A 23,931-nucleotide genomic window follows, 5' to 3' on the forward strand; every position below is an offset into this window, starting at 1 on the left:
CGATACGGCGGCCGAACTTCCCCGCAAGGGGCCTCCCGGCCAACAATGCCATACGATCATTTCATTTTTCATATCATGAATGAGTGTCGAACCATAATACTGCTTGCAATGGGGGTTGCCACAGAAAAACGACAGCCACGGGAGAGACCTTGCAGCATAACAATCCGTTCCTTGTATGACTGTGTGGGAAGCTTCTGACAACAGAAGAACTTGTGACGAGCCGCCGCCACGTGGACCTGAGGGTCAAAATAATTCAATAGGCTAGAAGTCAATGCCTCGTAGGAGAGAGCATGAGGTTCTGTATAAGGATGCACCTGTTGAAGGAGGTGATAAACTTCCGGGCCCACATAGGCGAGGAAAAATGCCCGACGTTGAACGTCGCCAGTGACATCATGAGCAACAAAGTGTTGCTCCAGATGGGCCATGTAGTTGCCCCAAGGCTCAATGGATTTGTCGAACTTGGGTAATGCAAGGAGCTCTCGTCTGTTGCATACGATCCAACAGCGCTATGACTCGCGCTGTGGGTTCATCAAGACCTGGAATACCGGCTGCCATAGCGGACAACAACCGAGCAAACGCGGGAGACTCGTAAACCATCTCGTCGCCGCTGAAGTATCTGCGCTAGCAGAATAGAAATTCGAAAAAAACAAGTCCGAAAACACAGGTTAGATGCTGTGGCCAGGGAGCTGTTACACATTCATCTGTACATGGCAGCCTCCTTAACAAGAGAAGATTGGGATTGGGTAGACCGTGCCTCCTGGTCTTTAGCTGAGTGTGCTAGAAGGAATGCCTCATCTTGCCAATCTGCAAAGTTTGACCGCATGAGTAAGAAAGCACAGCAGATGGAAGAGACACGCACTGTGACGAATCTGAGTGGCATACAGTTTGATGATACAACCTTAAAGGTACTCAGCAAGGGTCTCAACTTTGCTACGACCCCTAGAAATGTACCCATTTCAGGTTTCGTCAGTGCAGTAGAGCAAGTTGCAGCCACACTTCCACCTAATGTGGCAGAGGAAGTCCGCCGAGAGACCCGCAGGGCCCTCACCAAGGCCAGGCCGCCGAAATCGAACATCACAACCGAGGAGAGGCTTGCACTCAAGAAACTCCGGGAAGACAACAGCATTGTGGTACTGCCAGCAGACAAAGGGAACTCCACTGTCATCTTGCAGCGGGTGGATTATGATGAGAAAGTACGCCAACTTCTGGAGGACCCTGCATACAGAATTCTGGAGTGTGACCCCACGGACAAGGTGGCCAAGAAGACTAGTGCTCTCTTGAAGGAAACAGGGATGCCTGATAAGATCATCAGACAACTACGGGAAAAAGCGCCAGTGCCACCTAGACTGTATGGTCTGCCTAAAATACACTAGGAGGGCGTGCCCCTACGTCCAATTGTCAGTAATATTGGGGCACCTACGTACACAACAGCCAAGTACTTGAAAGGTCTCCTGTCTCCATATGTGGGCAAATGTATTCACCACATCCGCAACTCAGAAGATTTCCTGCAACGCCTCAAGCAACTGCACATCACAGATTCGGACATCATGGTCAGTTTTGATGTGGTATCGCTGTTCACCAGCGTCCCACTGAAGGACTCACTAGAACTGATTGCAGAGAAATTTGACGGTGCTCTGTTGGACCTGTTCAGTCATACACTGACATCCACGTATTTCCTGTACAGAAACCAATATTACGAGCAAACTGAAGGTGTAGCTATGGGCAGCCCACTGTCCCCTGTGGTTGCCAACATGTTTATGGAGAGTTTTGAGGAGAGGGCATTGGAGACAGCCACATTTAAACCCACATGCTTCTTTAGGTATGTGGATGACACCTTCGTGATCTGGCCACATGGGATGGACAGGCTCAATGAGTTTCTTGAACATCTTAACTCATGCCACCCTAATATCAAGTTCACCATGGAACTGGAGAAGAATGGCCAGCTGCCATTTCTGGATGTACTAGTCCAGAGGAAAGCAGATGGATCAATTGGCCACAGTGTGTACCGAAAACCAACACACACTGATTTATACAATTTTGGTAAACATTTCTGGAATACAGTGATCAATTAATTGTTATATTTAGATTAAAGTTCAGTCTTGATCACGTTATGTCTGTTTTAATGAGTAACCGGTTTCGGTTTTTTCTATAAAACCATCTTCAGACCCATTGGCTCCTTTGGGCTGGTAGGTGGAGCTCTCCTTGATGTTGACTGCACAACATCAAGGAGAGCTCCACCTACCAGCCCAAAGGAGCCAATGGGTCTGAAGATGGTTTTATAGAAAAAACCGAAACCGGTTACTCATTAAAACAGACATAACGTGATCAAGACTGAACTTTAATCTAAATATAACACTGATTTATATCTGCAGGCCAGCAGCTGCCACCACCCTGCACAGAAGAATGGGGTTCTGAAGACTTTGGTCCACAGAGCACATGCCCTGTCAGACCAAGAGAATCTACCTATAGAGATAGAACGTCTCAAAACAGTTTTCTCCAAGAATGGATACACGGACACACAAATTGAGAGGGCACTCCAACCAGCCACCATACCACAGGTTCCTGAAGAAGACCAAGATGAAACAAAGAAGGTGGCATATCTGCCCTATGCTGGCTCTATTTCTGCCAGAATCAGTAGGATCCTCCGTAAACACAATATCAAGTGTGTTTTCTGTCCATCCAACAAGATTGGGGGACTGCTGGGGAGTGTCAAAGACGACCTGGGGTTACGAAAACCAGGGATTTACAATATACCTTGTCAATGTGGCAGGTCCTACATTGGCCAGACGACAAGAACTGTGGAGATCAGGTGCAAAGAACATCAGAGGCACACTAGATTAAGACAGGTGACTAAGTCAGCCATTGCTGAACACTGTCTAGAACTAGATCATGCCATGAAGTATGAGGATACCAGGATTCTAGCACAAACACCCAGATTTTGGGACAGTGTTATAAGAGAATCGATAGAAATTAAAATGGCTGACGATCTTATGAACCGTGACACAGGAAACCAGCTAAGCAGAGCCTGGGATCCGGCTCTGGAACTGTTAAAGGAGCAACGGGGCCAGCTGCAACACTGCACAAACAGAAGAACCAGAGACATGGAGATGGAAAACGAGCCCCTGACGGACTGCCATGAGCACCAGACCGAAGATGGAACACCCAGAAGTGGGACTGGTGGGCGCGGACCGCAGAGGGAACATCCAGAGCCGCAGTGGACGAAAAATGGAGCACTGCACTGCACTTTTACTAGCGAGCAATCCTATGCTCGTGAAGGTGCAGGGTGAGCATCTAGGTGCTATTCCTGCTGATACTGACTTTCTGGTACGAAAAAAATGGAGCGGCAACGCTCCAACAGGTCGTGGTGAGCGGGCGCGGACCGCAGGGGGAACGCTTGGTACCCCAGACCGTAGATGAAACCCCCAGGAGCGGGGTTGGTGGGCGCGGACCGCAGAGGGAACACCTAGAACCGCAGCGGACGGAAAACGGAGCAGCAACGCTCCAGCAGGTCGCAGGGAATGGGCGCGGACCACAGAGAAAGCGCCTGCAGCCGTTGGTGGAGGGGGAAGGCCATAGGCATAAATACTGGACCAGGTCCACTCGAGGAGCAGTCTCAGGTCGCACCTGATGAAGGTTACGAGCTACGTGACCGAAATATCGTGCAAGTACGACGCTGATATCCGGCAGAACACCCGACAACCCAAGATGTCAGTCCGAAAACAATTTGTTGGACTCACCAAAATGAAACATTAATACAATATCCAAAAGAACAACAGACTCGATCCCAACTGCGGATTGACGCAAATACAAAATAACAGATAATAATAATTAAAAAGATCCGGCTCTTCACGGGGAGCGAACACAAACAGTTCTACAACGCCAAGAGGTTCGTCGACTTTACCATGAGATCGGCCAGCTAGAAGAGGCGTCTGGCGGTGGCTGCCGGGGCGACAGCTGTGTATCCTTCCGAGCGGTGCATCGAACTGCCTTTTGCTGGCAGTGCGCCGCCTTATAAAGCCCGTTGGCGGATGTATCTGCCGGGACTACTTGCGAGCACGTGCCTGGCGCAGCATAGTAGTTAGGTTAGGTTAGTGTTGTTTAACATCCCGTCGACAACGAGGTCATTAGAGACGGAGCGCAAGTTCGGGTTAGGGAAGGATGGGGAAGGAAATCGGCCGTGCCCTTTCAAAGGAACCATCCCGGCATTTGCCTGAAACGATTTAGGGAAATCACGGAAAACCTAAATCAGGATGGCTGGAGACGGGATTGAACCGTCGTCCTCCCGAATGCGAGTCCAGTCTGCTAAGCAGCATAGTAGTACCTAGGCTAGCTGCGACTCGCATGGCATCTAGTCCGCATTACATTCCGGGATTCGAATGCTTTATAGTGTAGGATTGGCGTAAATATTCTACGTGTGTTACCGGATATTGGAACAAGATATGAGTGGAGGACGCTAATCCGATATGAAAAGCGAAGCAGAGGACATGACTCTTATTTGTTTATTACTAAATGTTTACACCTTTCAGGCTTAGGGAGTATAGCTGAGACTACTGAGTAACGTGTCTGTGTTCCGGCGTAACATCAAGCGCCGGCACGTCGGCCCGGAACGCAACAGCAGAGGAGGCTGTGAGACGACGTCAGACGCTGACTAGGACGACACCACGACAGATACGAAGAGAAAATAAGCGCTCGGCCTCACGAGAAGAGCCGCTCTAGAAGACGAGTTGTGATATAAACTCTATAGCAGTGACTTACGAACTCTGGTGATTTGCTTTCATGGAAATTGTATTTATGGAAAGACACTGATTATCTGCATGTCGCCATTTGCTTGCGACCCATCTTTGTAGGAGCGCAAAGTTAAGTATTGTCAATTTAACTTATTGTAATAAACTCCATTAATAAGATTTGCTTGAACTGTTGTCTAGCTATCCGAGAAAACAGCTTCCTAGGCACCCTATATTACACGAGTGGGCACGATCCCACAGTCTGATTGTGTCAGTAAGGCTCTGCGTCTTTTGGAAACAGCACTTGGTCGTCTTCCTCAGCCGGTGATGGGTCCCATTTTGGTGGTGCAGAAACACAGAGAGTGCAGCACCAACCGAAATAAGAGTGTGAAGCATAGAATGTAGGGTGTGGGTCTTCTACACCTAGGTGCCTACACTAAAAACTACTGTGAATTGCATGGCGGAGGGTACTTAGCACTGTACCACATGTACAGAGCCGCGTATAGGGCGCAACAAGAACGACAGTTTAAATGCATTCCTCCGTGCGTGCTGTAATTAGTCAAATTTTGTCTACACAATCCTTACGGGTACTTAAGGGCTAAGGAATATGTCTAGATACTTCACTTAATACTAGTTCTTAAAAAATGGTTCAAATGCCTCCGAGCACTATGGGATTCAACATCTGAGGTCATCAGTTCCCTAGAACTTAGAACTACTTAAACCTAACCAACCTAAGGACATCGCACACATCCATGTCCGGGGCAAGATTCGAACCTGGGACCGTAGCGTCGCGCGGTTACAGACTGAAGCGCCTAGAACCGCTCGACCACAGCGGCCGGCGTTCTTAAAATTGTAAGTAATCTGTTGTGGGATACATTACGTCTATCTTCAAGAGACTGCCAACTCTGATTTTTCAACATTTCAGTGACTCTCTCGTGTGTCAAGCAAACCTTTCATCATTCGTGCCTTTCTTCTCTTTTCTATGTTCTCCAATACTTCCTGTCAGTCCTATTTATTATGGTTCCCACAAACTTGAGCAATATTCTAAGATGAGATGCAGAAGTGTCTTGTAAGCGATCACCTATGTAGAGCGGTTGCATTTCTCTAGCATTCTAATAATGGACGGAAGTATGCCACCTGCGTTACCTAGAACCGAGCATGTGTAATCATTCCACTTAATATGCCTACAAAGTGTTATACCTAGGTTTTTGTATGAGTTGACTGATGCTACGAGGACTGTTCGTGAAGTAAGGTCCGATGAAGTTTTGCATAGATGTGTTGGACAGTGTCTCTGAAACGCTCATCGATCACGTCACGTCACTATTTTCAGTTCTGAGCGCACAGCGAGCGCGTAAATATGCACAGAAAATAGTGTCTTCCGCCAAATACGAGTGTCTGTGAGAGACTTCGCTTGATATCATGCAGCCCACACAACATAACTGCCATGAACTTCCTTCTTCAAGACAATTCTCTGCCGCACACTGCAGGGGAAATGAGGATGTTTTCTATGGGATGTGTTTGATCACCCACCATACGGCCTGGACATGGCTCCCCCAGGTTCTCATCTCTGCTCTCATGAACCGCTGGCTATGGAGACAACATTTTGGCACTGACAAAAAGCTGCAGGTCAGCGTAGAGACTTCGCAGAAAGCAGAGGCAGCTGCCTTCTATGATGAGGGTATCGGAAAGTTGATAGAATGCTAGGACAAGTATATCAGTCCGAGCGGCAGCTATGTCGAGAAATAGCTGGAAAGCATAGCTAACTGTTGCAAATAAAACATTTCTGATTTTTACTTTCGTTTCCATTTAGCGACCGATCGGACCTTACTTTCCGAATAGCCCTCGTAATTATGAATCACTGACGTTGCAGGCAAAGGATACTATGCCTTTTTCGTTTTGTGAAATTAATATTTAACATTTCTGTACGTTTAAAACAAGTTGCCAGTCTTTGCAGCACTTTGGATGTTGCCAAGATCTAAACACAAAGAAGTTAATGACGTTTAGCTACTAGTGGGCATTAATATACATCAATGCGGAAAGTTGAAAATTTGTGCCTGACCGGGATTCGAACCGGTTCTCCAGCTCACTAGGCAGACACAGTGACCACTAAGTCATCACCACACAGTTCTGACCGCCACTGCAATGACTACCCTTGCACGCCTCCCGTCAGAAAGAACATAACACATACGAATGTTATCGAGATCTAACTGCTTATTTCTGCAGATTTTTCATCTAGTACTTCACTATGCAAGTCAGCAAGTCTTCGTATCAAACACATAGGGGTGGTAGATCATGTTATCGTCAAAAACTTTTGTTACAGACAAAATGTTTGGTGACGCTTCCCGGAGACACTTCATGACAACGCTAAGCGTCCCCATGAGGCGGCAGAGCGTAGACACTCTGCAGCATGCGGGTGCAATGTGTGTTGCCTACAAACATGTTATCCACCTCACATCAGAAGCAATAGGTCCAGTTTCTGATTCTGTCTCTACTTAGAGACACTCATTCGTAAGGTTTTCTTTTAAAAATAACTCTGTCACTTTGCAGGGGTAGACAGTACGCAGACGCGGCACACCTGGTTAGTAAACCCTGCTAGTTCGGTGTAACCTCGTCGTCTTAGGCCCGGCGAACTGAACAAAAATATGCCTACTGTCACCGGGAAGCGTCAATGAACGTTTTGTCACCAATAAAAGCTTGCCCCATGATGTGATCTATCATGCATAGACGTTTGCTGCAAAGCGTCTGAAACACCCTGTAGATAAGTATATTACCTGTGTAAAGCCTGAGGTTACCTTTAATATTGTCCGCAAGTTCGTTAACATACAACATGAATCTCTTTACACTTTCGTGGTGGCTTAAAGTTACTTCCATAAGGGACAGTCAAATAAAAACGAGAGAGATAGGAAAAAGTAAGTAAACTGTTTATTTTTTCAAAATTAATCGCCATAACAATATTGTTGAATCCCATATTTGGTGGGTAAGTTACGTTCTAAATAACAGATGCTGTTTCAAAGCACTAGTACATTTAGGATCTCTCGAGAACGCGTCGCTACTGGTAGGACTGGGCATAGAAAAATGACATGAAACGTCCTACTAGTATTGGTGCTTAAAGAATTTTCATACCTCGTTATTTTCATATTATAGCTTGTGTGTTAGGAAAGGCTATGGTACAATGAACATTCGTCAAAAACACTTCGTTCGTGGTACGATTTGTTATAATTAAGTAACAGTTAATAACGTATTGGCGATTAAAGCCTTCAGAAGATCGTAATATAAAGTACACGGCCGTATGTTACACGAATTCAGTGAAGCGTAGTGGATAGGAAAATTATGAAGGAATGTAGAGCGGGCTTGCGTCTCGCTGCATCCACAATTTTTTATTCGCCTTGGCATTTTTCAAAATTTTGTGGGACTTCATAACTAATTTAATAGAAATACTTTCCGTAATATTTATGCTATATAAATAGAACTGCGCGCTCTCTTAGGGGAGAATATTTTCGACTCTGAACTATCAGCTGATGTCCTTACTGACTGCACCTGGAACTTTCCTTTTTGCCTCACAAAATATTATAATGAAGTTTTCCTTTACGAGGGCTTGCTGAAAGGTAATGCCTCAGAATTTCTTATGTGGAAACTCTTAAAGGCTTTTAAACTAAAACAGACATTGTTAACATTCTACAGCTTTATCCTTTATGTCTTCCCAGCTTAGCCACCCTGGCGACGAACACATTTCTCCAGTTTGACTCTGTTGACAGTACCTCAACCTCAGAGTATTGGGACAACAGCGCTACCACCCAAAAGTACCATTATCCGAGATGGCGGTTATCTCTACGAAGCAAAGGAAATCGCGGGAAGATAGTTCACTTGGGCTACTTCCACTAACCTAAGTCGCCCGACTGCCACCTCCTCCTAAGGATTAGTTGCAAAAAAGGACATCTTTGTTATTTAACCAGTTTCAAGCAGGTGTGTTCGGTACTGGGTCCAGAGCCCAACTGACTTAGTACACATCGTCACCACCAGAGGATGGTACCGTGACGTCAGGTGATGACGCAAGTACAGTTATTCAAGACAGTGTCAAACAGTATGTTCACCACAAGGTCTGGATCTAGTATTCAATACCACCAGCAGAGGGCGCTGTCGTCTGTTTCGTTACGTAATCCAAGATGGTGGAGTGAAATGGCGAGAAAACAACTTGAACACAGCTTTTTGTTTTGCAGGCAGTGTCTCCACCACGAGATCTAGACTCCAACTCCCCTAGTGCACAATACTGCCACCAGAGGGTGCCATCATCCGTCCTGTGACGTAATCCAAGATTGTGAGGGCAAATGCCTTCATGGAAAAATGTTTGTGGTCACCTACGGAATCATGGTCGTACCCAGGCGTGGATCTCTTCGTCCAAAGCAAATCAACAGTCTCGTCTTTCTTTAGTCCTCCAAAAGTATGGAGATCTGAACTGCGTGGGGGATGTTTAAAGAGCTTCCCAGCGAAATTTCAGCAGCATAGTCGAAATAACAGACACGACATCTCCGGGAAAGTCATGATGACTTGTTTCTTTAGCTGGAAGGGCCCACCGCTCATCGACTCTCTGGAACGTGGCACCGCAATTAACATACAGTGGTACGTGGACACTTCGCAAAAACTGAACCTCGCCATAAATTCGAAACGCCCGGGAATCTTGATCGATGGCATCATGCTGCTGCAGGATGATGCGCGTCCACATGTTTCGCAGGGAAGCCCTTAAACTTCCTCCATACACTCCTATATTTGCTTCGGAGGAACAGATGCACACCTGGGTACAACCATGGTTCCGTAGGCAACCGCAAACATATTTACCTGGAGGCACTGACCGTATTATGTCACAGTAGATTAAATGTATATACTTGTTTTGTAAATAAAACTGCCTTTTCCTGCTACTAGTTACTTTATTTGTCCCATACGCGTTTCGTCTTCTCCTGTTCTAAGGCATCATCAGTGGGATCTATAACGATACAGTTTTGTTAGTTTTAGATTATTAAACAGTTCACTTCGCGATTTTTTTTGTAAAAAAAGTAATTACTTACGATTTGTGATCTGCGTTTCCTCACATCTGGTCTGGAGGTCGCACTACAACTTTTATCACTCCCATGTGATCACATCTTTGTGTTCTCGCCTTCCACAGACTGTTCGCCATTTTTCTCACTCTTTTTTGTGGTGGACTGTTGTTCTTTTGTCACTCGATACAACTATTACAGTGACAAAAGAACAATAGTCCACCACAAAAAAGAGAGAGAAACATGGCGAACAGTCTGTGGAAGGCGAGAACACAAAGATGTGATCACATGGGAGTGATAAAAGTTGTAATGTGACCTCCAGACCAGATGTGAGGAAACGCAGATCACAAATCGTAAGTAATTACTTTTTTTACAAAAAAAATCGCGAAGTGAACTGTTTAATAATCTAAAACTAACAAAACTGTATCGTTATAGATCCCACTGATGATGCCTTAGAACAGGAGAAGGCGAAACGCGTCTGGGATAAATAAAGTAACTGGCAGCAGGAAAAGGCAGTTTTATTTACAAAACAAGTATTTATGTGCTTGCTGCAGAGGATGACCACACAAACAAACTTGTGATTAAATGCATTAACGGTTATGTCGATTACTTTTAAAATAATAAACATTTTACTTACTTTTTCCGTGTTTCACGTTTTCATTCACCTGTTGATCATTCTCCGTCAGCGATAATATGCTGCATCCCGCCTGCCAAGGAATCCTCAGCCCAGTAACAGATTATGTTTGACACCCTAGGAGTCAACGTATTCGCTTGAAGACGGGGAGAGGACTTCAGCGATACGACAGATGCCTCTCGAGTGATCTTTCCATCGTCTACTATTAAGGAGAGGGATGTCTGATTTACCGACGGTATCTAATTCTAGTTTGTATGAATGTGTGGAGTTTGCTCTTTCCGACATGTCCGAAAGGACAGACACATATTCTGTCAGACATGTCCGAAAGAACAGGCACCACATGGAATCCAAAGCTGTAATACAACAATGTAAATTGAAGGTGGAGGGGGCAGAAAGGAAAGGAAAGGTGCTGCATCGGGAATTTATGTGGAATCAGCAGCTGCGACTGAAAATGTATGCCAGACTGGGTCTCGAATTTACAAGGTAGTTACGTTAACCACTGCTCCATCTGGACACTGTGTTTGTCACAACTACGCCGAGTATCTCGGCACACCTCCCGCCCGCCCCACATTCCCACGTGACGTCAGCTACCCGTAGTCCCTGTGCACGTCCTCCACGCTCGCTACTTTGAGATTCTCACAGGAGATCGGTTGTAATTGTGCATCTGCGCTGAAGGTGGTGGATTCATTGCCCATCGAGACGAATCAGTTATATGAATGCGTGGTGTCTGTTCTTTCGGACGTGCGCAGTTAAGTTCGACCTCGTGTGAGAATCCCAAAGTAGCGAACATGGAGGACGTGGATGGGGACCGTGGACAGCTAGCGCCATATGGGAATGTGGGTCAACAGGAAAGTGTACGAAGATAGTTCAAGATGTCGCACTTACTAACACAACTGCCTTGCAAGCAGGAGGTCCCGGATTCGAATCCTAGTCCACAACACATTTTCACTCGCTGCTGCTGATTCCTATAAAGTCGCGATGCAGCGGACATCAATAGTTCCTTTCCTTTCTGCCCCATCCGCCTTCAATTTATACAACAATACGAGGTTAGTGAGGAAGACCTGGTGTGCCTGCAGACTGCGCATGATGTGGGAGCGCGGCCACATCAGCTACCTGCGCAAGGCGTGGTACTTCACACGCGTGCGCTGCCTCTCGGAGACGGAGTACGCCAGCGTGGACCTGGTGCCCATGTCGCCCGCCTTCATGCTGCTCGGCTGCGCCATCTTCCTGTCCGGCCTGCTGCTGCTGCTCGAGGTCCGGCAGTACCGTCGGTAAGCCAGCACCGCTGCCTCAGCCCACCAGACGTGTCGCGATATTACGAGGAGTTTCGATGTGTCAGTTGCAGCTCTCTCCTCGAAAACAAAAAATTATTACACTGAGGTGACAAAAGTTATGGGATAGCGATGTGCAAATACACAGATGGCGGTAGTATCGCATACACGACGTATATCTGCATTTACATTCGTACTCAGCAAGCCACCTGACGGTGTGTGACGCAGGGTACCTTGAGTACCTCTATCGGTTCTCCCTTCCATTCCAGTCTCGTATTGTTCGTGGAAAGAATGATTGTCGCTATCCCTCTGTATGGGCTCTAATCTCTCTGATTTTATCCTCATGGTCTCTTCGCGAGATGTACGTAGGAGTGAGCAATATACTGCTTGTCTCCTCGGTGAAGGTATGTTCTCGAAACTTCATCAAAAGCCCGTACCGAGCTACTGAGCGTCTCTCCTGCAGTCTTCCACTGGAGTTTATCTATCATCTCTGTAACGCTTTCGCGATTACTAAATGATCCTGTAACGAAGCGCGCTGCTCTCCGTTGGATCTTCTCTATCTCTTCTATCAACCCTGTCTGGTACGGATCCCACACCGGTGAGCAGTATTCGAGCAGTGGGCGAACAAGCGTACTGTAGCCTACTTCCTTTGTTTTCGGACTGCATTCCATAGGATTCTTCCAATGAATCTCAGTCTGACATCTGCTTTACCGTCGATCAACTTTATATGATCATTCCATTTTAAATCTCTCCTAATGCCTGCTGCCAGATAATTTATGGAATTAACTGCTTCCAGTTGCTGACCTGCTATATTGTAGCTAAATGATAAACGATCTTTCTTTCTATGTATTCGCAGCACATTATACTTGTCTACATTGAGATTCAATTTCCATTCCCTGCACCTTGCGTCAATTCGTTGCAGATCCTCCTGCATTTTAGTACAATTTTCCATTGTTACAACCTCTCGATATACTACAGCATCACCCGCAAAAAGCCTCAGTGAACTTCCGATGTTATCCACAAGGCCATGTATGTATATACGACACTCCCCTGCGCCACACCTGAAATCGCTCTAAATTCGGAAGACTTCTCTCCATTGAGAATGACATGCTTCGTTCTGTTATCTAGCAACTCTTCAATCCAATCACAAAATTGGTCTCATAGTCCATATGCTCTTACTTTGTTCATTAAACGACTGTAGGGAACTGTATCAAACGCCTTGCGGAAGTCAAGAAACACGGCATCTACGTGGGAAGCCGTGTGTATGGCCCTCTGTCTCGTGGACGAATAGCTGGGTTTCACACGATCGTCTTTTTCGAAACCCATGCTGATTCCTACGGAGTAGTTTCTAGTCTCCAGAAAAGCGATTATACTCGAACATAATATGTGTTCCAAAATTCTACAACTGATCGACATCAGAGATATAGGTCTATTGTTCTGCACATCTGTTCCACGTCCCTTCTTGAAAACTGGGATGACCGGTGCCCTTTTCCAATCCTTTGGAACGCTACGCTCTTCTAGAGACCTACGGTACACCGCTGCAAGAAGGGGGCAAGTTCCTTCGCATACTCTATGTAAAATCGAACTGGTATCCTATCAGGTCCAGCGGCGTTTCCTCTTTTGAGCGATTTTAATTGTTTCTCTATCCCTCTGTCGTCTATTTCGATATCTACCATTTTGTCATCTGTGCGACAATCTAGAGAAGGAACTACAGTGCAGTCTTCCTCTGTGAAACAGCTTTGGAAAAAGACATTTAGTATTTCGGCCTTTCGATTGTCATCCTCTGTTTCAGTACCAATTTGGTCACAGAGTGTCTGGACATTTTGTTTTGATCCACCTACCGCTTTGACATAAGACCAAAATTTCTTAGGATTTTCTGCCAGGTCAGTACATAGAACTTTACTTTTGAATTCGTTGAACGCCTCTCGCATAGCCCTCCTCACACTACATTTCGCTTCGTGTAATTTTTGTTTGTCTGCAAGGCTTTGGCTATGTTTATGTTTGCTGTGATAAAAGGGCAGTGCACTGAATGAGCTATACCCAGGAAATTCACGTGAAAAGGTGTGCGACGTCATTAAGGCCGCACCAGGGGGTTAACAAACATTGAACGCGGAATCGTACTTTGAGCTGGACACATCGGACGTTCCACTTCGGTAATCGTTACGGAAGTAAATATTGAGAGATCCACAGTGTCAAGAGTATGGCGAGAACACCAGATTTACGCATTACCTCCCAACACGGACAACGCAGTGGCAGACGGCCTTCGCTTAACGACCAGCAGCAGCGGCTTTTTGCGTAGAGCTGCCAGTGGCAAAGACAAGCAACACTGAAATAACCGCAGACATCAACGTGCGACGTACGGTGAACGTTTCTGTTAGACAGTGCGACGAAATTTGGCGTTAATGGGCTACGGCAGTAAACGACCGATGCGAGTGCCTTTGCTAACAGCACATCACTTCCAGCGCCTCTCCTGTTCTTGTGACCCTGTCTGTTGGACCCTAGATGACTGAAAAACTGTGGCCTGGTCAGCTGAGTCCTGATTTCAGTTGGTAAGAGCTGATGGCAGGGATCGAATGTGGCGCAGACCCCACAAAGCCACGGACCCAAGTTGTCAACTAGGCACTGTGCAAGCTGATAGGGGCTCCACAACAGTGTGGGCTGTGTTTACATGGAATGGACTGGATCCTCTGGTCTGACTACGAGGTGCATTTAAGTTCTGAGGCCTCCGATTTTTTTCTAATTAACTACTCACCCGAAATCGATGAAACTGGCGTTACTTCTCGACGTAATCGCCCGGCAGACGTACACATTTTTCACAACGCTGACGCCATGATTCCATGGCAGCGGCGAAGGCTTCTTTAGGAGTCTGTTTTGACCACTGGAAAATCGCTGAGGCAATAGCAGCACGGCTGGTGAATCTGCGGCCACGGAGAGTGTCTTTCACTGTTGGAAAAAGGCAAAAGTCACTAGGAGCTAGGTCAGGTGAGTAGGGAGCATGAGTAATCACTTCAAAGTTGTTATCACGAAGAAACTGTTGCGTAACGTTAGCTCGATGTGCGGGTGCGTTGTCTTGGTGAAACGGCACACACGCAGCCCTTCCCGGACGTTTTTGTTGCTGTGAAGGAAGGAATTTGTTCTTCAAATCATTTTCGTAGGATGCACCTGTTACCGTAGTGCTCTTTGGAACGCAATGGGTAAGGATTACGCCCTCGCTGTCCCAGAACACGGACACCATCATTTTTTCAGCACTGGCGGTTACCCGAAATTTTTTTGGTGGCGGTGAATCTGTGTGCTTCCATTGAGCTGACTGGCGCTTTGTTTCTGGATTGAAAAATGGCATCCACGTCTCATCCATTGTCACAACCAACGAAAAGAAAGTCCCATTCATGCTGTCATTGCGCGTCAACATTGCTTGGCAACATGCCACACGGGCAGCCGTGTGGTCGTCCGTCAGCATTTGTGGCACCCACCTGGATGACACTTTTCGCATTTTCAGGTCGTCATGCAGGATTGTGTGCACAGAACCCACAGAAATGCCAACTCTGGAGGCGATCTGTTCAACAGTCATTCGGCGATCCCCCAAAACAATTCTCTCTACTTTCTCGATCATGTCGTCAAACCGGCTTGTGCGAGCCCGAGGTTGTTTCGGTTTGTTGTCACACGATGTTCTGCCTGCACCCACGAACGCACTTTCGACACATCCATAACACCATCACCACGTGTCTCCTTCAACTGTCGATGAATTTCAATTGGTTTCACACCACGCAAATTCAGAAAACCAATGATTGCACGCTGTTCAACTAAGGAAAACGTCGCCATTTTAAGTATTTAAAACAGTTCTCATTCTCGCCGCTGGTGGTAAAATTCCATCTGCCGTACGGTGCTGCCATCTCTGGGACGCATTGACAATGAACGCGGCCTCATTTTAAAACAATGCGCATGTTTCTATCTCTTTCCAGTCCGGAGAAAAAAAATCGGAGGCCTTAGAACTTGAATGCACCTCGTAAAACGATCATTGACTGGAAATGGTTATGTTCAGCTACTTGGAGACCATTTTCAGCAATTAATAGACACACTATGTTCGCAGACAACAGTGTCATATCACTGGGCCAGAAATGTTCTCGACTGGTTTGAAGAACATAGTCGACAATTCGAGCGAATGATTTGGTCGTCCTGATCGCCCAACATGAATCCTATTGAACAGTTATGGGACATAATCGAGAGGGCAGATCACGCACAAAATCCTGCACTGCCAACACTTTCGCAGTTATGGACGGCTGTAGAGGCAGCATGGCTCAATATTTCCGTAAGGCCGGTATTACACTATCAAATTTCTTTGTCAAAGATTTGATCAAAGATGTGATCCAATATTCCGTCGAATATATTTGACAAATATCTTTGACGTAGCGCTAGAAGGGGTATTACACTGTCATCAAATTTTTCGTCAAAGTTCAAGATGGCTGACAACTTGTTATTAACCGCAGCAGTTGTACGTACCCCAATTGCATTGTGTGCACATGCGGAAAAGAAGTGGGGGAAAAATGGAACCATACATACGAGGTTGACAGTCTTAAAAGTCCTGGGATTACAACTTGATAATAAATTCAGTTGGGAGGAGCACACCACAGAGCTGCAGAAACGCCTTAACAAATCTGTATTTGCAATTCGAGTGTTAGCAGACATAGGCAACATAAAAATGAAAAAACTTGCATACTTTGCCTACTTTCATTCCATAATGTCATATGGGCTAATATTTTGGGGTAAATCTTGAAGTCAAACAAAATTTTTCAAGAGTCCAAAAGTGAGTAATACGTATTATTTGTGGAGTAAATTCACAGACGTCCTACAGAAACCTCTTCAAAGAACTGGATATACTAACTACTGCCTTTCAGTATATTTACTTCTTAATGAAATTTGTCGTAAATAATATATCTCTTTTTCCAACAAACAACTCAGTTCATACATACAATACCAGGAACAAAAATGATCTGCATAAGGACTTAAAAGCACTTAATATAGTTCAAAAAGGGGTCCACTACTCAGGAACACTCATCTTCAATAATTTGCCAGGAAACATAAAAAATTTAGAAATAAAGATCAGTTTAAAAGGAGCCTGAAAAACTTACTACTGGCCAACTCCTTCTACTCCATTGGCGAAATTTTTAATAGAAACAAATGGTGTATTGTATTTATTCATACTATTAGTATTGTTATTTCAGCTTAAAAAAATCGACATGTTCCACATCCACGAGGATCTCCTCAGCACGGATCTATGGAACGAAAAACTAATCTAATCTGGGTGAAGCCATGGGTTTTACGACGACACGATAAAAGAATTCAAGAAAACTTGTTACGTGAGCTTACAGTGGAAGGCGTCAAGTCGTACATCAATTACTTAAAAATGGATGAGCATACATTTCTGTATGTGCTCAGTGAAGTGTATCCTCATATCACAAAGCACAATATTCACTTAAGAACTGCTACATCTTCAGAAGACAGGCCACTGTAACACTCCGATTCCTTGCTATAGGAGAGGGTTATGTTAGGTTAGGTTAGGTTAGGTTAGGTCAGGTCAGGTCAGGTCAGGTCTCCAATCTTCTTAATCTATTTTTGTATTCAGGGTGCCTCACGTTGTAAAGCGCATCAGCTTCAGACATCTTTATTAATTTTGTAGTTGTCGGCACACACCAATTGTATTTACCGGCAATGGTTATAAAAACACTACAGACGACAGAACGCTGCAGCGATGCTAGCGCTCCATGTGGTAACATGTCACATTGCAGTGAACAGAAGACAAGCGGTTTCTTTGATCAAATATACAGCGAGGCCCTAGATTTGATCAAATATTGGACGACATTTGACAAAGTCCCTATTACACTATCAAAAATCTTTGACAAAGATATTGGACAAAGATATTGGACAAAGAAATTTGATAGTGTAATACCGGCCTAAGGGACTTCCAACGACTTGTTAAGTCCACGCCACGTTGAGCTGCTGCACAACGCCAGGCAGGCCTAAAGGAGGTCCGACACGATATTAGGAGGTATCCCGCGACTTTTGTCATCTCAATGCATTGCTCACGAACTCCATGGTCCAGCACTTTGTTTAACTTTATGGGCAGTTTTGACATAATTATTATTTTCTGAGAAACTCGGAGACACTGATAGGCTTATGCAGGATGGCTATGCTAAATGTAGACCAAAAAAAAGGATCAAATGGCTCTGAGCACTATGGGACTTAACATCTGAGGTCATCAGTCCCCTAGAACTTAGAACTACTTAAACCTAACTAACCTAAGGACATCACACACATCCATGCCTGAGGCAGGATTCGAACCTGCGACCGTAGCAGTCTCGCGGTTCCGGACTGAAGCGCCTAGAACCGCTCGGCCACAACGGCCCGCTATCTCTCGTTGTAACTAAAAAAATGCGTGATTTTTTCACCAGACGCGTTTTGCTTTATTGAGGTAAAGCGTCATCAGAGATCTGTAATTAAGTTTATTTACATTTTGATTTGCTGTTTAGATCGAAAAACAGTTCGTTAAGAATAGGTTGGTTTGTACTTACGGTGACTTTTCGACTTATTCCTCGCTTACATCGGGAAATGCCCTCTGCTAGCACATCGTTGTTTTTCTGTGTTAGAAACTGATAATTTTCGTCTACTTTTAGATGTTCCCCAGCACTATGCACTTCTCACAACACACTTTTATGCACAGCACTGTATTCTGTTCGTTTTCGTAATTCATGTAAGTGTTCCTGTTTGTGTTTTGTAGTGTTGCCAACATAACATTTCCACTACTTTGTCTTTGACCTACAAATATTCTTTTTTAAATTAGATTATTGTGCGTGTACAATTCTATTTAAGTATGTTTCTGTGTATTTATGTATAAAGGGCGTCGTCCAGGGAATGTTGGGGACGCAATTTCGACATCTGGACTTCGAATGTATGGATAAGCCATTCGGCTCATCCATTAGATGCACGATGAAAGTGTGGCGTCACAGCTAGTGCGCAATCGCCCATTTGTCTATTAAAAGCTTTACTTCAGAACGTATGTGGGCTGCAATGTAAGCCGGTAGAGTATTATACGGTCAGTAACGGACGAGTTGTGTCCTGCAGACTGACGTCACGACCATCTGTTGCAGCTGCGCGTGTGAAAGCAGTGGCGTAGCGCTGGCAGGCCACTTACATTATACGAATCTAAAAATATTAATAACTAATAAAGGAATAACCTGAGGAACGTCATATTTGATGTACATTCTTCTGTTGTGAAAATAAACAATATGTCAAAGTCTGACATAAAAAATAGTTGTATTTTGGAAGTTAGTAAAATTCCATAAAAAAACGTAATTTTCCGACAGTTAAGAATTTAAATAAATACAGTGATGTAATAGTTCACATTCAGTTACTGTGTACGATGATCTGATAACACTTTCAGTGTTCATATACAAATTTGGAAAGTTTTTAGTTTCAGAAAACCTCTGTGACTTTTCTATAATAATAATTTCAAGAATTCTAAGTAAATATGTGTATTGTGTGCTAGGGTGCGTGTGAATGAGAATGCGTGTGTGAGAGTATGTGGGACGTTCGGCATCATTAAAAATCATTCATGTATTCTCTACAGGAACTGGCAAGTGTTCCAACTCCGTAACATGGGAAAGAATCCATTAGTGGTTCCCCTACTAGTGAATGTCGGATGTCCAAGTATGTATGCTTATGAATAAGACAGCCAGAACATTCGCGACTACATAATAAATTTCCAGATATAGAGTAAAGCTTATAGTTCATTTTGTTTTGTTTATTTAATTAGAGAGTTTTGTGTTACTTAATTTGATGACGTCAGTGAGCCTAGAGAAGTGGTTGGTGCTTGCTAGATTTTGGCGCGAGCCGCGCCCTAGAAGTGAGTTCTCATTGGTCGTAAGTGCTGCCAGCCAATGAGGAGCGAGACGGTTGGCCGCCTAGCGAGGAGATATAGTTTTAAGGAGTGGGAGAGAGAGAGGGTCGCGACCTAGCTTTGGTTGGAGGCGGTTATGCTGGATGTGACTTTTAAAAAAAAATGGCTCTGAGCACTATGGGACTTAACATCTATGGTCATCAGTCCCCTAGAACTTAGAACTACTTAAACCTAACTAACCTAAGGACAGCACACAACACCCAGTCATCACGAGGCAGAGTAAATCCCTGACCCCGCCGGGAATGGATGTGACTTTTCGCATTATGTGTAAGATGAAGTCTTGGGATGACTTCCGCGTTACGGTCCAGTGTTAATGGTATCTGTTAGTGACCATAAACTGGTTATGAAAACTTTAGAGTGTTGTGATAATTTGTTCCGACGAAAATCGCGAGTGAACTTTGAATTATATAGCGTGGCGGTACTGAGTGTATTCTTACTGAGTATTTTATGGCGAGCATAAACTTTAACTAAAGACAACCACTGAAGTATTTGGCCGATCATTGACTGTGTTACAAGTAATTGATTTCGGAATTTGGGAAGGTAAAAGTTCTGGTGGTTTTAGGTATGGTGATAACTGTGAGCAGAAACTTTAGTAATTTTCGTAAATGTGGGCTGATGATCTTGATTAATGGCAATAAAGATCTATTGAAGGTTTAAATTTGAACTTCACGTTTAAAGTACGAGTGACATCCCCTTTCCAAATCATTTCTTCAAAGTACATAGACAATTTTCAGCAAATTTTACTTATAGTGGTCCCTGGCGTGTAGCTATGGCTTTACAGTTTCCTCAACACTGCTTTTCTGTGATCTCGTAAGTAGCTCCAGTCAGGAGATTTTACATGCGAAGATCTACCGCTGTAAAGAGGTAGGTGAACAAAAAATTATAAAAGAAATTGCACTGCAGCAGCAACGTATAATCCGTCGCAATTGGTGCATCGCACGCATACACGTAAAAAATCCGTCGCAAAAGGCAGTGGTATGAATCAACTGGATCCCCAGGGTGGTGCAGAAGGAGGTAAATTCAGCAGATGTAAACTGACGGCTGTTGTCGGTCACCAACATCTCCGGAAGGCCCTCAATGGCAAAGATGCGGGAAAGAGCTTGGATGGTATGGGCGGATGTAGTGGAGGACGCGCGGGAGATGTAAAGGAACCCACTGCCTGTGTCCACAAGGTTAAACCTGGAGGATCGGAGGAATGGGCCCAAAAATCCAAGTTCAAATGGGAAAGGGAGTGCTGACTGCTGCCACTGACAAGAGGGACTTGAGGCCACCATGTGGCTGATGACAGCGTCCATCCCCTCCAATAGACATGCTGGCATGCAAGCCATTTTGTCAGGACAATCCCCCTATGACCAACGTGTAGGAGCTCCAAGGCTTGCTGGTGGAGGGAGGGTGGCAGTACAAGCCGCCAAAGATCGTTATCACCCAAGATGAGGAGGACACCATTTCTGACAGACAGGTCCTGAGGGCAGTGCCAGTAGCCCTGGACCTCCAGCTGTGGCATCTAACAACAGTCTGACGGCCACCCACGCTGAATGTGGTGCATCAGCACCTGGAGTGTCAGGTTGTCTGCTGTGACATGTGCGACTAGCTTGGCGTCCAGTGGCAAATCAGCTACTGCCTCAGCACTGGTATCATCCAAGTGGAAACAGGCAACCGGGTCAGCATGGAATCAGGGTCGGCGCCCACTGGAAGATGAGAGAGAAGATCTGTGTTGGCATGAAGAGCTGTGGCCCAAACACGGATGTTGCAGGAATATTCCACGAGGTAGAATGCCCAGCACTCGAGGCAGCGAGCAGTCCTCTTGGGGATGACGGACTTAGCACTGAACAACACGATCAGAGGCTTGTGATCAGTGTATAAGGTGAAGCGATGGTTGTAGATGAAATTGTGGATTTTTTTATACCCAAATATGATAGCCAAGGCATCCTTCTCAATTTGGCTGTAGTTACACTGAACAAGGGGTAGTGTTTTGGAGACAAAGGCCACTGGGTGCTCGACTCCATCGCTGATGTGAGACAAGATGGCCCCCCTCATCATAGTCTGATGCATCAGCAGCCAAGGTGAGAGGCTTGGGGGGGGGGGGGGGGGTCATAAGGGACAAGGCAAGCCAGCATCAGGAGAGAAGACTTCAGATGGCGGAACGCCCTATCACAAGCCGGTGATCAGTATCAGGTAACATTCTTATGGAGGAAGTAGTGAAAGGGGTTCCGCCAGAGCTGCGGCATGTGGGATAAAACGGCGATAGTAATTGAGTTGACCCAGGACTGACTTGAACTGGGTGATGTCCTTTGGGGGTGCAGCTGCTGAATAACCTCGACATACTGGGGCATCGGTCGAATGCCATTAGCACTCAAAACATGGCCGAGGTAGGTCACCTGAGGAACAAAAAAAAAAGACATTTCTCCTTGTTTCAACGTAAGCTGGCACCCTGAAGAACATGGAAGAGGTGTCAGAGGTTCCAGACCATGTCTGGGCTGGATATGACAGCAACTAAGATGTCATCAGGGTAGTTATCTGTCCCCAGAATGTCTCTTGTCAATGTTTCCAAATAGTGCTGGAAGATGGCTGGAGCGCTGGCAATGCCAAACAGGAGGCAGCTGTAATGGAGAAGCCCAAAAGTGGTATTGATTACCAAGATCGTTTTCGACGACTCGTACAAAGGCAACTGGAGGTAGGCATCCTGCAGCTCATTTTTGGCTAACACCTTGCTGCTAGCCAGCCCGGACAATATGTCATCACCCTTTGGTGTGGGATAGAAGTCAATAACAGACTGGGCTTTGACAGTGACCTTAAAATCCCCACAAATGAGAAAAGATCCGTTTGGGTTCTCAAGGACTACTATGGTAGGCTGGGGTCAGGATGCCCTCAGCCTCTAGGCGACGAAGCGCCTGCTGTAGTTTGTCACAGAGGGCAAATGGTACCAAGTGAACCTTGTGGAACTTCGGGAACGCTGAGGCGAGGAATTCGACATGGGCTCGAACCCAGAGATGTGGCAGAGAACATGTCTGGGAAGTCATCCAGAAGCTGCTGTAAGTGATTGTTTGCCAACAACAATTGGACAGCCGGGCCCGAGTCATGTATCTCGAGGCCCAGCAAGGGAAAAAGATCCATTCCCAGTAAGTTTGTGGCCTTGGGAGCGGCGAGGATCAAAACCCGGGCAGTGAAATCGTGAGTGACGTACTGGTCACAAGCCAAGAACCCTCCCTGTAGTCAGATGACGTCATTACTGTAGCTCTTCTGGGAAGTATGGAACAGATGAAGTAGAGGTGAACCCAGCTGATGGTGGTAATCCTCTTTGATGTAGGTAGTGGAAGACCCCTCAACGACTTCAAAAGGGAGAGGAGTGCTCTCCAACCACAGAATGAACACTGTCATAGTGAGTGGAAAAACTGACTTCACAAAGGAAATTGGTGGCAGCGGGTCTGTCTCATCCACCACAGAGTCAGAGGCGTCCAAACCAGTGTGGTCCATGGCCATCAACGCTGACGACCGGCAGACCTCGGCCTTGTGACCCCGCTTTCTGCAGGCCGAACAGGTCACCCTCCAGAAGCGGCAATCTTGCCTCTAATATGTGACAAAGCATTGACTACAGGAGGGCAACCGACATCGCTGCTGCTGCTGCGGCCGCCGTTGACGCAGGTGGGGACCTGCGCTATGGTCCTGGAGGGAGGGTGCGGCCTCAGGAGGAGGCGCCCGCCGCTGCTACGGAGGCAGCGGTGAGTGAACTGGCGTCGCGTGGGGCGGGCGGCGAAGTCCTGGGCCGGGGACTGCAGCATGGAAGCAGAGCGAAAGACTGCTCATGAGGGCGGATAATGGATAAACAGGTGTCTAAAGAGGGATCTCTCAGCTTCAGAAGATCATTCCATAAGGTATCACCTGGGGCATGGACAAGAATCATATCAGAAAAGAGTGCCGAACCACAAGACTGCTTGCAATGGAGGTTGCCACAGTAAAAACGACAGTCACGGGAGAGACTTTGCAACAAAGCAAAACATTCCCAGTATGACTGCGCGGGAAGCTTCTGACAACAGAAGAACTTGTGACGTGCCACTGCCACGTGGACCTGAGAGTCAAAATAATCCAAAAGGCCAGAAGCCACCACCTCGTAGGAGAGGGCATGAAGTTCCGTATTGGGATGAAACTGTTGCAGAAGGTGATAAACTTCTGGACCCACATAGGCGAGAAAAAATGCGCGACGCTGAACGTCACCACTGACATCGTGAGCAATAAAGTGTTGCTGCATGAGAGCCACGTAGTTGCCCTAAAGCTCAAGGGATTTGTCGAAAACGCAGGGGGCGCGGCACAGAGCACCAGAAGC

At 45.9% G+C, this 23,931-nt stretch overlaps 1 protein-coding gene across 1 annotated transcript in view; it reads left to right on the forward strand.

Moving 5' to 3' along the window:
* The window catches only part of LOC126262766 (glutamate receptor ionotropic, delta-1-like), a 108,804-nt gene extending 85,388 nt beyond the window's left edge, over positions 1 to 23,416 (forward strand). Inside the window, exons 7-8 of the mRNA XM_049959579.1 lie at positions 11,465 to 11,659; positions 23,206 to 23,416. Coding sequence (XP_049815536.1) covers positions 11,465 to 11,659; positions 23,206 to 23,416 — 406 coding nt within the window. The remainder of the gene's footprint in view (positions 1 to 11,464; positions 11,660 to 23,205) is intronic.
* Positions 23,417 to 23,931: the final 515 nt, after the last annotated feature.

Source organism: Schistocerca nitens, chromosome 6 (genome assembly GCF_023898315.1).
Source record: "Schistocerca nitens isolate TAMUIC-IGC-003100 chromosome 6, iqSchNite1.1, whole genome shotgun sequence".
Taxonomy (NCBI): Eukaryota; Metazoa; Arthropoda; class Insecta; order Orthoptera; family Acrididae; genus Schistocerca; species Schistocerca nitens.